General features: G+C 36.5%; 1 protein-coding gene across 1 annotated transcript in view; it reads left to right on the top strand.

Annotated features, from left to right (window-relative positions):
* LOC117231618 overlaps positions 1–13,644 on the top strand; it is a 137,476-nt gene extending 123,832 nt beyond the window's left edge. The window contains exons 6-7 of the mRNA XM_033490218.1: positions 9,907–10,176; positions 12,274–13,644. Of these exons, the coding sequence (XP_033346109.1) occupies positions 9,907–10,176; positions 12,274–12,390 (387 nt within the window). The 3' untranslated portion in view covers positions 12,391–13,644. The remainder of the gene's footprint in view (positions 1–9,906; positions 10,177–12,273) is intronic.
* Positions 13,645–14,556: the final 912 nt, after the last annotated feature.

A 14,556-nucleotide genomic window follows, 5' to 3' on the forward strand; every position in this document is an offset into this window, starting at 1 on the left:
CGATATTTGTCGGCATCTTTATGCAAGAGTAGTTTACAATGTGCATCTAGTGCTTCAATCTAACCGGCGGCATACCATGTGTACCATATGAAGGAATTCGTGTTATCTCTATCAGTCAGTATCGAAAAACGAGTCGAAGAAATCGATAACCATAAAATTGAGGATTACTATTACATACAGTAACATTATGCATAATTTTTGTGTAATATATTTCAATTGCCCGTCATTAAGTTTCTATCTTCCTACACTAATGAAAGCTTCTTTCTCTGTTTATAATAAATAATAATGATAATAATTACTTCTAAACGAACAAGAAAAATGAATACTCCGCAATCAGGACCACTGGCACTTTAAAATTTCAATTCCTGAGAAATTATCTTTGATTTAGAATTCGACCTTGTATGAACCGATGCTTTCTTACGTGTTTTAATGGAAACTACGTACTTCTAAAGCTCGTCACAATTTCATGAAATAATTGATATAAATTACATTTTCATTCACATATATTCATCGATGAGTAAAGATATACGCGTAAGTAGGTACATACACCGTCAGAAATTGGCAGAGCTGGTGTGCTCGTCTATTTGCGTGTATATTGGCTATCCGTGTACACGATGTTTCGTGTACCGTGTACACAAGACTGAATGTAATTTGCAGGAATCTCGCAGGGGGTGGGATCTGGATCCCGCGCGGTGACATAGGACATTGAATTTCCGGCATCTCGCCGTGGTGTATTGAATCGATCAATCAGTCACATTCACGTTAATTAGCTTGTAGCATAAAGTGTTTATCGTGTCGTTTAATCCAGGTGGAGCGTTTATATTTCGCACGGCGACGCCTTGCGTCGTATAAATTCATTTCTAGGTAATTACGCTGGCTGGTTTGACGTCCGAAAAATATTTTACCTGCAGTCGAGTCGCGAGAAATTAACGCCGGAAGCCTGTAAAGGTTATTTATTCCATTGTTACGTGTCTTGGTATATTACGATATTTAAAAGAGATTGCTGGTTGCTTGCCAATTTCCTCGTGTCAACACTTTGTTCAAGTACTTGCACAATAACATACACATCTGTTTTAGTGGTTTTATAATGATAAGTGAATATTCTTGTAGCAAACGTTTTCACGTGTTATTGTATAGAAACAAACTTTATAGTATTATCTATTTATGGCTTCCCTTATTTCATAATTTTTTTGAAAATGTTAAAATAAGTACAATTTGAAAATGTTAAGATATAATGAAATAGTATTTGATCCATGTCTGAGTGACATCCTAATTGTTATAAAATAAAGATCATTTTCAATGAATTAGGACAGAAATTATTAGGAAGAAATTCATCGATGAAAATTATTTTTATGAAAGATGGAATGGAGAATAATAAAATTAGAAAAGTTGTTGAAGAATTATTCTTGTCGAGATAACAGAGAATCTCTTGAAATAAAAATTACTCTAAACTATTTAATCAATATCTTTTGTGCCAGTTATTATTTCTGAATATGAGTGCTCTCCATTCCTAGTTTCCGTTTGCCAGGTAGTTTAAGACATTTGTACAGTACAGTTTTAATCCTGTTAAAAAGATCGAACGAAAAATATTTTTATATCCAGTTAAAAAATTAACGGAAGAGAATGAAACAGCTTAATGTTTATCGCGTTATCAATAGCGAGGATCGTTGGGAATATTTACTGAAAGACTTTTACAAACACGAAACCCTATTGACAGTGTTCACTGGCGTATAGAGAAACTTTTGCCATCGGAAAGCTGCAGCTGGAAACTTGGCGGAAGTAAGTTCATTCCGGAATACGCGTCTTGATAAACATCTTGGCGCAGTTAGGTAACGTTATAGAAACGAGTCAACGACGGACTTTACGATCGTGCCTTGAGTAAAAGAGGCCGTTAAATCGTCTTATTTCTCTGAAAGAAAAAGAAGACACGAAGAAACGTTCGACATCGTCAACCTGGAAGAAACGTGCACCCCCTTTTCGACGTTTCAAGGCGGGAAACCATACGGAAATCTCGATCCACGATGGCGTTTAAACGTCACGTAATCTGATCTTTCTGTCGATCTGATCGAAACGAAACGTTATAGCGTTTTACTGGTGGAATATCTGATTTTCCGCGTGAACACGAAACTTCCATCAAACGTTCTAGTGAATTTCAAGGTGTTCGATCGCAATTCCGGCCGCGTAGATCACGCTACAGGAATTCCGTGGAAAAAGGAGCCGGTTGGCGTTAACTTGTCCTTTCCAGCGAGCTATTTATCAGCGTCGAAGGACTGGAGGAAAGTTCGCGTGCACGTTTCGAGGAAATACGAGACGAGGAGCCTGGATATGTCTCCCCGGGGAATATCGTTGGAGTCTCTGTCTGGCCAGGCACATGGTGTAGGTACATCGAATCAGCTTTCTACTTGTTATCTCCCGGCATTTGATCTCTTTGCCATTTCCTGTTCACTCTTTTGTCCCTGGATTCTGGAGACGACGTTTCCTTCGGGGCTTCCTTAGTCGCGGTAGAAATAAAGATTCGGTCAATTGGTCGAAGAGGAGAAAGGTCCTTTTCATCAGATGATACAATCCCCTGACATGGCCATTTTACGCTGTTTCTCTCATTCAACGACTGTTGCCTCCTTAATTTTTCTGTCTGATTAAATTTTCTGGATTTCTATATTAGTTACTTAGGATAGTTATTGAGTGAAATCAATGATCTTGAACAAGTCTTCAACAAGTCTACAGACTAGATTGAGCAACTTCGTAAATTGGAAAACAGAAGAAAGCAATATGACGATTTTTTAACATTTTTAAAAATTTATCATTTTTGTACCATATTTTGGCAATAATTAAATCTTATGGGAGTTGTTATCGTATATAGGGGCATTAATCACTAATTATGTAGCCACATAGTAAAATCAAGAAATTTAGGAAAAATGGAGTTGATTAGTTTAGTTCAGTTCGGAGAAACTCAAATGTTACGCTGCTTCGTTAAATTTTTTTGACTTTTCTATATGACTAAATGACTTAAGAGGAGTTTTATTATTAAACGAAGGAAATACGTCTTCGTCAAAGAATGTGTCTTCGTTAAATGAATTTTTAATTAAAAGCTTGACATGGACAGTCTTTGCTGATAGTCGAACGATTTAATCTCACGAATATTCTAAGATCTTTTTCAAGAATATAGGACAGCTCGGTGTCAGAATTTTTTGCAAGTTCGTAAAGTTTCGTTATCCCTGACACCGTACAAACTGCCACTTTTCGTACACGTCTTTCCCTCGCGATGTATTTTCAAGAGCTTCAACTCTAATCGAGTCTGCTCCCCAACGTCGTGGAATCGCGCTTATAAAACTTAAATGTACGGCGAGTTCGCCCCAGGACGACTTAAACTTTGACCAGCCAGCCAAATATTAACTCTTTGCACCGCAGGCTAAAGAAGAATTCCGCTCCTCCATCTTGATGAAGAGAAACTTTCCACCGGAGTCATTGTTAGGATTCCAAATACCATGAGCAATCTTATACATATAAGTTGAAGTTTACGCAAATTTTCAGTGCAAAAATCTTTTAATCAAGGCTTATCGCTGTGAAATAATAAAATCAGTTATTCTACGTGAAATTAGAGATACAGAATAGACCGTGGAACTTAAATTTACGTTCTGTGTCCTTTGATCTAGAAAGCAAGTGAAAGTAATAAGTCGATTAGTACTTCAATGCCTCTTCGTAATGAGTTAAGCTTCCTTTAGATCAGTCAAGTCGTTCCAAATCACCTGAACTCAAGCAACTTCTAGGTCATTTGAGTTCAAACGACTTCAAGGCAAATAACTTGTCTAATGAGAGCAAACCTGAAAGCTTGAAACAATATTTCAAACCGAATAAATGACTAATAGAATCCAAGTTGCTCAAATTCCAATATCTATACCTATATACCTCCTTCTCTATTCCGAAATTTGATAAACCTTTTCTTTTTTAGTTTACGTAGGCAAATGCTTTGGAAAATAATCAATTGAATATAAATTTTGGTATAAGCGTAAATAATGTTTGATAGTATTATATGTATCAGACTATATCAGAGTGTTACGTATCTCAGAAGAAATTTACGTCTTCTCTAAGATCTCTCTCATCATTGCTATACATTACAGCCTTCATTCGATTTCAATTAAAGACGCAAATATTATATTGTTCGAGCTTAGTTTTTGCTCTAAAAAGGATACGTACGGGCAGACTTGGAAAAGTAAATATCCGACGCAATTGGATTAATTCCTTCGCAAAATATCTGCTAAAATTCTACGAGATATCGACACGAGATCACCGAAAACTTCTTAACCGTTGAATTGCTTTTACGATTCCTCGATTCTTTCACAAGCAAACAGCGGGGAATGCATTAAAACCCTTTCGTGGAGAAGCAGCGGAATCGTTTCCAACGAAGATTCTACGCTGGTGAACCAAGCTCTAAAAGCGCATCCTCCTTTTCACGAACGTTTATGGTTGGTAATAGTTGGAAAGTCTCGTACCCCCGGGGCGAAAAGCCTTTTAACCGGCGTGTATTTTCCATGCCCTCTTCGATTGCACGATTCCGTTGAGATTTCGTGATTCCGCGAGAGATGATCGCATCTCAAACCTCATACCAACACGATGGCATAATTGCATATGATGGATTCGTATAGAAATTGTTGTGTGTAACTAGCTGTTTAATGATGTAACATTCAGATGGATTTGCATTGGATTAATTAGCAGTCGGTTATTGATCGCTTTTTTTGCATTAATGAAGATCTCTCGTTAGCAGAGCGAATTATCTGATTTCGAATACTATTCACATTACGATGTTATCAAAATATTATATTATACGTGAAAATATACGTTCATATATACACGGTTGTATACAGATTTTTCAAGTATGTTAGAATTCTACTCTGTATCTGAACTCCATTTATTTGAACGGAATTTTATTTAATCCTCTATCAACTGAGCTTTTGCTGCATGAATCCACTTATCTGAATGTGAGCTCTTACTATGTGAACGAGAAATAATAGGTAATGAAGAAAATTGGCGAAGTCCTCTTATATGAACTTCCATTATACATATAAATATTCAAATAAATGAAGTTTTCCTGTTAACTGAATATACCTTTATTTTTGTACATTTAATTAATATGACTTTCATCTAATTTAACGCAAGATTATCTAATTTCGTTATTTTGTGTATTGTTCGCCAAAATAAAATTTTATATGCTGTTGCGAATTCTCAACTAAATAGCGATCGGTCAGGGTCAACCGATCGGTTGATATCGCGAACTTTCAATGAGTTAACACACAAGGTAGAGGTAAATTGAATATATCGAGTGTTAGTATCGTTTGATACATTATTTGCACTTTCAGTATACACGAAGAGTTTGACGTTCTGATCACGACGATTGTACGATCTTGTTGAGACTGAATATGGTAGAGTCTCAAACGAACGGTACGGCACTCTGATGAAGACTGTTCAAGAATGTAGCTGTTCCCTCCACCAACAGCTCCGTCTCGTCCGTACATCCTGACTTTCCGTCCGTGGATTTTCTTTGGTTTACCTGTATCGGGGGTGCATATCCTCTGGTATTGTCAGTTGTTTACCTATGCCCCGACCCATCAGCACTTAAGATGATTTTTAGTCTCTTAGTGATGTCCGCATCATAAGGTTTACAGCTCGGGGAGGCAGACACTTCAGACTTTCCCAAAAAAGGGAGATGTACTGTCCGAGTCAAATCTCCAAATCTCGAACATATGCATCACCCTAGTCACACTATTTTATCATTCTTAATAAATTTTTCCTAATTATTGGAATGTAAAATTTCATCAATTTTATATTATTATCTTTTATTTTGAAATTTTCTGGAAATTGTAAGAAATTTCCATGAGATGAAAAAGGAGGAGTACTTTTAGCTTAGGTGAGTAATATTTTCATGAGTCACTGAATTTTCCTAACGGGTCATTCAAATTACCGCGACGCATAGAAGTACCACCGCGTCTTCCTCGACGAATTCCTTCGCACATGAGGTCAGGATCATTCCAATTATTTTCTTCCAGCGAAACGGCTCCTGCATTCGCGTTGTAGTACCGTGACTCACGATCGTTTGTACAGTGCCGCGTTGCGGCAACCAGGAGGTGGATTTTTAATGATCTGCCGTCGATAATTAAGCACGCTTGCCTCTCGTCGCAAAATTCCAATCATCCAGCCTGCACGTTTATCGAGAACAAAGGCTTGAACTCTGCAAGGTGTTACCACGGTTTTCAGCGTGTTATAAACCGCGAGCCGAATTTTTCGATGCCGTTCTTTGCGTAGAAAATTGCACAGATTCCTTTCATTTGGCGTCAAAGCGGTTTAAAGTGGCTGTAATTTCTAATTTCAATGGAAGCTTGAAGTGGAAATTAGTGGAAGAACTACGCGAGCACCTTTGGACCGACGCTAATTAACGAATTGAACAGAAGCCGGAGCTCACGTTACCCTTTCTTGAGCTGACTTACCGTAGCTGCTTTATATTTCACAGCTGATTTTCCTTAAGGGCGAAGTAGAAACCATCGAATCCATTATGTGTAAAAATTTTCACGATAGAAAAAAGAAGTATAACATCACACATGAATATTTAAGAAAAAAAAATAAGAATTCTATCATCTTAAAAACTGTGAAAAAAATTCTTTAACATTTAAAGTATTAATATCACGTTGATAACAAAATTAGCAAAAAATTCAATTATTAACGATTCGTATACCCAGAACAAATCTTTCCTTAATATTAGAAAATGCAATGTTATACATTTCTCTCTTACAACTCTGTACTATTTCCTTCTGGACATTCACCTTTTTTTATTAACTCTATTGGTGATCCAAATGTGTTCGACCGTTCGCGAAGAGAATCGATCGCGAAGAAGCGCACCAACGAGAGTCGTAAATTCCCGTTACGATTTGATAATCGACGCCACGAATTGGTCGGTCCCCTATTTCGGTTAGGATAATAGAGGTGGTTGAACTGATGATAACACCTGGTTAACAAATTAAAACATGCACTTTATAAGTGTAAATAGTACGGAAAACCATTCAAGAGATGGTGACTGATTTAAGTACGAAAACCCAGTCAAGACATTGACTGCTCAACGAATGAAAAACCAATGAAGTTCGGTGACGATGTTGTCGCGGAGAAAAGCTACTGATGGATGTGTCTAACGCGCGGGACCATCGGATTCGTTGATGGCAATTTTGGCCGGGAAAGTGAGGGCAACCGTCATTGCTTCTAATCGGATAAGAAAAAGGCTGGTGGGTAAGGATGGGTCCTGGTCGCTTCCATTCAAAGCTTGCCCGTGGGTGGTATTGTGCATAGGAAAACCGTTTCCCATGTTTTCTCGGAATGGACAATAAATCTCAAGAATACTTCAACTAAAAACATACTTTTTTGGTCTCAAGGACCTTAACTATGAAAATGCGAAGACTTATGATGGGACTTTAAGATTATTGAGGCATGGGGTCTGGTTTGTATAGAGAGTCACCGGACGTAACAAAACGATTCGTCATTATCTTTTTCCGATCACACGACTCGGGAAATATGCTCAGCAAAGAAAGCCTTAAGTTTCCTGGTAAGATTTTCCACGGGTCAAACACCAAGACACAGCTTAAAACAGTGCAACGATGCAAACGGGCAAGCTGCGTACAGATTTGGTCAAATAATTTCTACCACCTACTATAACATGTCCAGCTGGACACATTGTAAAGTACAAATTAAATAATAATAATAAAAAAAACCTACTATAACCATTTTAATACTGTACAAATACTGCAATAAATATGAAACTTGGGTCATAGGAGGACTACCACTGATTTGATTTACTTTCACAGGATACTTGATGGATATGTTTGCTGTCTAACGATTCTTGCTAATACTAATATATTATACATATGTTAACGTCCATAATATCAAACATATACCTCCTTGTTTGGACAACTGGTGACACTAGATTATCTAATGTAGCTAACAAGTTCATCGACACCTTAAACCTTTTTGGCGATTCAGTGTCTCGTTTTAAGTCTAACGGTTATTTAGCAGATTTATTTGACGAACCTAACCACTAGAATTATACCTCAAAGGGGCTAAATAATTAACAACAAATAGATGAATATTGCAAATTTTTCGATATACAACGCAAATCCAAAATTTAAAATATATCCCACATTTATTCTAATTTCTTAAAGAAATATCTTTCGAGAAGAGAGTATCTTTGGTACATTTTCTCGTAAAACTAATCGCCTCGAACCATCCGATGCGTCAAAGAATTCAAAAGGACAAGAATACTCGGGGAGAGCTTGTCACATTCCTCTTTGATAATCCACCGGAGAGGCAGAGAATTTCTTTCGGGCGCTTCTTTCTCCCAGTGTCAGGTAGAAAAAAAGGGGAAAAGGGACACGGAACTTTCGGCGTGACGACGCTCGTCGTGGCATCGTTAGAAAAATCCCTTTCGCCCGTGGGGCGTGTTCGCGGGTGGAAAAGTCTCAAAGAGTTTCTTGCCAATATGAAACGAACGAGACAGCAGAAAAGAGGAGGAGGTACTTGCGGGTACGTCTTACCTCGTTAAGAGAATAATGCCCTTCCGGGGCAACCGAACAACTTTCATCGTGGTAGACTAACGAGAGTCAACGATGCAGACGAGCAAAAAGGAGCACGACCACCCTTAACAAAAGCCAATCAACCCCTTCGAGTTTATTGATGCGACCCTTTGAAGTTAAGAATGCTCAACAATGATTAAGGATTTTGTCAAGGCTTTAGTGAACGACCAATTTACCTGTTTAACTGCTTACTTAAACGGTTCAGATTAAACGGTTCTAAGAAATTGGGTAAAATAAATCAACAAATAGTTGTAAAAAGATATTTATTTTATACTTGGTTCAATATAAATAAATGTACAGGGAAAAATATTACGAGTAAGATTTTGGAAATAAAATAGTTAATAATTAAATACTTAAAAAATATTGGATCAAAGGAGTTTGACAAAAATCATATTTCGGTTTCGTTAAGATACAATATTAATATTGTCAAAATTACCTACATGTTCTTAACGATTTCAAAAGGGAGAAGATTGAGGTACAGTATTTTTGTGGAAAAAATGGCGATATAAGGCACGAAACTTTCATACAAACGATATTTATTTTATACGCGCTTCGATGCAGAAATATATAGGGTGGTTGGTAACTGGTGGTACAAGCGGACAGGGGGTGATTCTACGCGAAAAAATAAGTCGGAAATATAGAATAAAAATTTTTCGTTTCAGGCTTTGTTTTCGAGAAAATCGACTTTGAATTTTCACTCGGTACGCGTGCGGTACGTTATAACGGATCTCACTGTAGATCGTTGTCTCGATGGAAAGATTTAAAAAAAAAAATTAAAAAAGAAATGTTTATTCTATATTTTCGACTTCTTTTTTCGCGTAGAATCACCCCCTTTCCGCTTGTACCACCAGTTACCAACCACCCTGTATATAAAGAAGGATAACGTGAATAAAATTTTAAAGAGATGAAATAGTAGTATATTCGAAATTTATGTTGGAAACATGAAACATATACGTAGATGCATATAGAAATTCCGATATATCTTGGTATCGAAAAGTACTTTTCTGTGTCCCTATTCGTAACTACGACAATAAACGCACTGGAGTACATGGGCGACTTTATATGAGAAAATAATGTTTCAGGAGAAAAATTGCTCTGCAGAAAATTGTTATTCTTCACGAATTTATTCACGATCTTATATATACACATTTCCTATGCTGATGTGGTTACTGTGGTTATAAAACTCCTAAAAACATTCTTTGAAAATTCATGACTCTTCTATCGTCTTAAAATCAACTTTCATATCTTCAACGATTAGAATATTTCATTTGTAGGACTAACTGATAATATTTGGCTGCAGGACATGGACATGCTGCAACTGTTCGCCTCGCCGGCGGGACGAGCGTTGCTCACCAGTGACAATCGGCGGAGAGGATCGACGTCGACCTCCTCCTTGTCTCGAGAGTCCTCTTCGAGGCTGAAGAGAGGCAGAAGACCATCGGGTACAGTCAGTGCGCCGACCACACCACCAAGGCAACGGAAATCGAGCGCGGAACTGTACAAAGAAGCTGTCGAGATTCTTGGTCTTACCTGTTCGTTGACCGATAGCTGCCCATGCATCGATTGTCAGGTAAATACATACATGTTCTACATGTTTTTACTATAATAAAATGTGTATCCGTAACGTGACATAGTTATGAAATTTACAAATCAAACAATAAGAATTATCTCGTATGTGGAGGTCAGAAAATTTTATAAAACTTCTTTTTTGAGGAATCCAACTTTACCTAATTTTAAATTTCTGTAGATGTGATTATAAGGAGGTATCATTTTAGTTATAATGATAAAAATTATACTATTTGATTAAAACATTTATGTCAAGATTACACATATCTCCTAAAGTACATTTAGACGGTAGTACCATAAAATATTTTAACGCTGAACTAATGTTCGTACGTGCTCCATTACAGCGGTCAGTTTTAGGGTCACTATAACACTCTTTCGTAATAAAAGTGATACTCCAAATTGCTATATAAATTCGGCGATATTTTTCCATTGTACATGAATTTATATTTCTTTAACCTTTTCAGGATTAACTTCTTTCGTAGTCACAAAAAATGTCTTTTGTATTAATAGCTAATAATAGGAAAATATCCTCTTGTAGGGTTTTGTAAAGAAGATACAATCCATCAAAATTTGAGACCGGTTTCACTGGAAATAGATACATTTATTGTTTATTTAGGTAACATCTTATTAAAGTACAATATATCACGTAATGTAGAAAGTGAAAGGAAAAAATGAAAACGCAGAAATTTCCTTTAATTTGTTATAAGTTATTATTCGTTTTATTCGTTAATATAAAAATTTTTATAATGCGATGGTATCTCTTCAAGTACAAAAATTCCAAATAAAAGTTCAGTTTCCTCTAGTTCTTTTTACGGAATGGTGGAAATTACAACGCGTAATTGCATCCATTCACGAACTCACTCACGCGACGCGTGCAATTAGCGCGAGTCAGAGAGTATAATCTTGGAAATTAAGAGGATATTGTCTCGATTTTAGAACTAATTGCCTAAAGCTCCCGGTGTACCAATTATAGCCGAGGCGAGGCGGTTCCCATTGATTAGCCATTTTCTCGACCAAACGCGTAAATATTTCTTTGCCCCAGTTTTCCACTTGCGCGACCGCGATCAGCTGGCGTTCTTGTTTCGGAAAGCCAATGAAAGAAAATGCAACGTGGAAACTTGGCGTCTGAATTTAATTAAAAATTTTATTGCGTATCGGTTAACCTATTACAATTTTCATTCCACCGGAAATTTCACAAGGTGTGCGAGCTTGTTTGTGGAATCTCGGAATAACTAACGAGAGAAATTTCGTCCTCTATTTTTACTCGCGATAGAATATACATATGCGGAGACGTTAATGAGACTGTTAGCTTTTTTTTTAGTTAGCGTATTTCTCAGCTCGTAACAAAGCAAACTGTGTATTTTCGAGCATTTACGGTCAGAGAATTTTCACATTGAGTTTGCTTTCCAAGGCCAACGCTGGTTGGCATTGAACTTCCAAGGTTAAATATTTTCTTTTGCGTGCACCTCCGAGGCTAGACCCTTCGACCTTTTAATGGTTAGCTTAACTACACAGCTAAAGCCCTTTCGGTTAGAGAGCTTAATGTCGGAAAGCTCGCCACTTTGAATTACTCGATAACGAAAAGCTTTGAACTTATAGGCTAAAAGTTGAAAAAACTTTGACCTGGGAAATTGAATGTCGCAAAGATCGAACCTCGGAAATTTAACGTCAAAGAGCTTTAGCCTCGGAAATTTAATGACAAGAAGCTTTGACCTCCGAAGTTCAATACAGTAGAAGATCTATTATCCAAGCATATCCTATCTAAGCGATAATATTTAATGTTTCAGATAATATTTAACAATCCAATAAATTATCATTTTTTATGCTAACAATATGTTGTTATCTATATTTTAGTTTGATTAAATAACATTGTCCAAGAAATTCAGCTATTCTGTTTGTAACTGATTAATGCGAATAATAAAGATCTCGTTGTACCAAAAATTTCTCACCGCCAAAGTTCACGCTCTTCTATTCTTCTTTTCTTTTACAAATTACTCTGTCACTTGCAAACACACATTTTCCAACTAAATTCAAAGAACATAATCCACTAAAAAATATCAGCTTTTATATCATGATAAAACATTATTCGTCTCTTTTCCAGAGTAATTATTTCGACTGCGACGAAGATTTCGGCGATGCGAGAACGGAATTGGCTGCAGGCACGCCCATCCTGCTGGACCACGCTTTGTCACATCCATTGACGTGTTCCATACAGTAGCAGCTGAATATCGCGTTTCGAGTACGACTTTACATCTGCCTGTTCTGCCATCTGACGAAACGGAAATCATCGAGGTGTCGAGGATCCATCGGGAACGCTGAATTCAGAGCAAAGTGGGAACGCGTGTACTTGAACGTGTACAGCGTGTACGTTTAACGCCTGTACTTTGATCTCTGAAAACTCTCAAAACGAGAAGATCGCGTGAATTAGAAAATAGAAACGAGTATATAAAGAGCTGAATCTTAAATGTTGATTTTTCGATAATTTCGTTAAATAATTTCGTAAAAGGAAAACGAAAAACTTCCAACGCGCCGAAAATCTGCACCAAGGTCTTGATTCTCATCGATATGCTTCTGAAAATGTTCACGCGTCTTCTTCCAACGTCTGATATTGCGTTCATTAAGTTCTTCGGCGATATAATAGATTGTAATCGATTGTATGTATGTACGTGTACAGGAAACGCTAACGTTATATTATATTATATGGTGAAACGACGTGTTAATAACCCTAAGATTTTGTATCTTTCAATTGCGTTCAATCGTAAAATCGTTAAGAATTTACTTGCTAGTAACAGACACGAAGTTTCGATCGTACTTAACACAAACGAAGAGCAGGGGTTTCCGACTTGAAAAACGCGATCTCATGTGATTCATTCGATCATCGTTCTCCTTTCGATGGAACACGATATTAATTATAACGATAATTAAAAAAGGAAAAAAAAAGAAAACGAGACACAACCATCGCGAACGATAAATATATAATTTGTGGACAATACATCGTAACGGAATAAGTCACTGCTCCGATTGTTTCTCCTCTTTTTATATGAAACGAAGAAAAATAACGCAGGCTTACGTTATTACGTATCTAGGAATATCTATGTACAAAATATGCCCCCTGAATGTACAACAGTTTGCCGGTAATCGCACCTGGCTGCTAAAAATTGATGGAAACAAATATCGAGATAACAAACATACATACAAAAAAAAAGAGATAAAACTAGAAAATCGAAATTCATCGTTTCACGTTTTTATTATTAAATATTTCTATATATATATTGTCATCGATACCGAATAAAAATATCTAACGCGACCTTAAATTTCGAGCAAAAATTTCTGTGCGCGCGTACGGAGGAAAGAGAAATAAAATATATAATAAATGGTATATATCGAAAAAATACAATATGCTCGTCTGGCTCAAATTCGACGAATTTATTTATCGTCGCGAAACGATACACATGCCAAATGATATAAAAAACAAATGCGCCAAATTTCTATATTAATTAGCGATAACGATACTAAAAATAAATAATAATTAATATTTAATGAACGATAACCCTAATAATAATACTAATATTAATAATAAATTTCGATCTAGTCGGAAGGTGTAACGTGATTGAAACGTTTATTAGGTAACATTTAAATCGTTTGTCGACGTACGCGATATATGAGGATTATATATATATGTAATATATAATATATAAATATATATATATTATACACATATACGTGTATACATACACATTATATTTACTACACGTTTTATTATTATACTTATTCGATTAAGTCTAGTAGGGTATATAGGGTTGTTGAACGTTTATGAGCTCGCAAACAAGCCAAAATAAGATAAAGCTAAAGGATGACTAAAGAAAAAAAATGAAAACCAGAAATAGAAGGAAAAATAAGACTAAAGGAAGAAGTGTAACGCGTTGATACTTAGAATTTATATACGTGTAAAGATCGATACGTATGCGTCGAACATATGCATCTGCGTGAATAAGTTTTCTGAAACCGATGCTTTTCGTTAAGTGTTCCGCGTTTAAGTTATTTAAACACGTCGACTGCCGTTTGCGATTCTCGCCGATGAGAGAGCATCGTTAATTTTAATGACGTTCAGAAGTTTCTTCTTCAAACTTTGCCGTTCAGCTAACAAAATTACGGTTTATTCTGTCTGCCTGTAGTATCGTAAACGTTATTAAAAAACTCACGTCTATTTCCTGCAACGTGACGTGAAACTTTCGGGCGTGTGTAATTACGAATAAAATAACGTAAATAGTGTTTACAATTTCCTGCCAAGGTTTCGTTCGAAATTTCAATTGTAAAGTAAGAAGAAAAGGGGCGAAGTTTTATTTGCGACAGTCGACGTAACGCACGAGAATCGTGACTATGT

The sequence above is a fragment of the Bombus vosnesenskii genome, unplaced genomic scaffold (genome assembly GCF_011952255.1).
Source record: "Bombus vosnesenskii isolate JDL3184/JDL3185 unplaced genomic scaffold, Bvos_JDL3184-5_v1.1 scf7180000013273, whole genome shotgun sequence".
Classification (NCBI taxonomy): Eukaryota; Metazoa; Arthropoda; class Insecta; order Hymenoptera; family Apidae; genus Bombus; species Bombus vosnesenskii.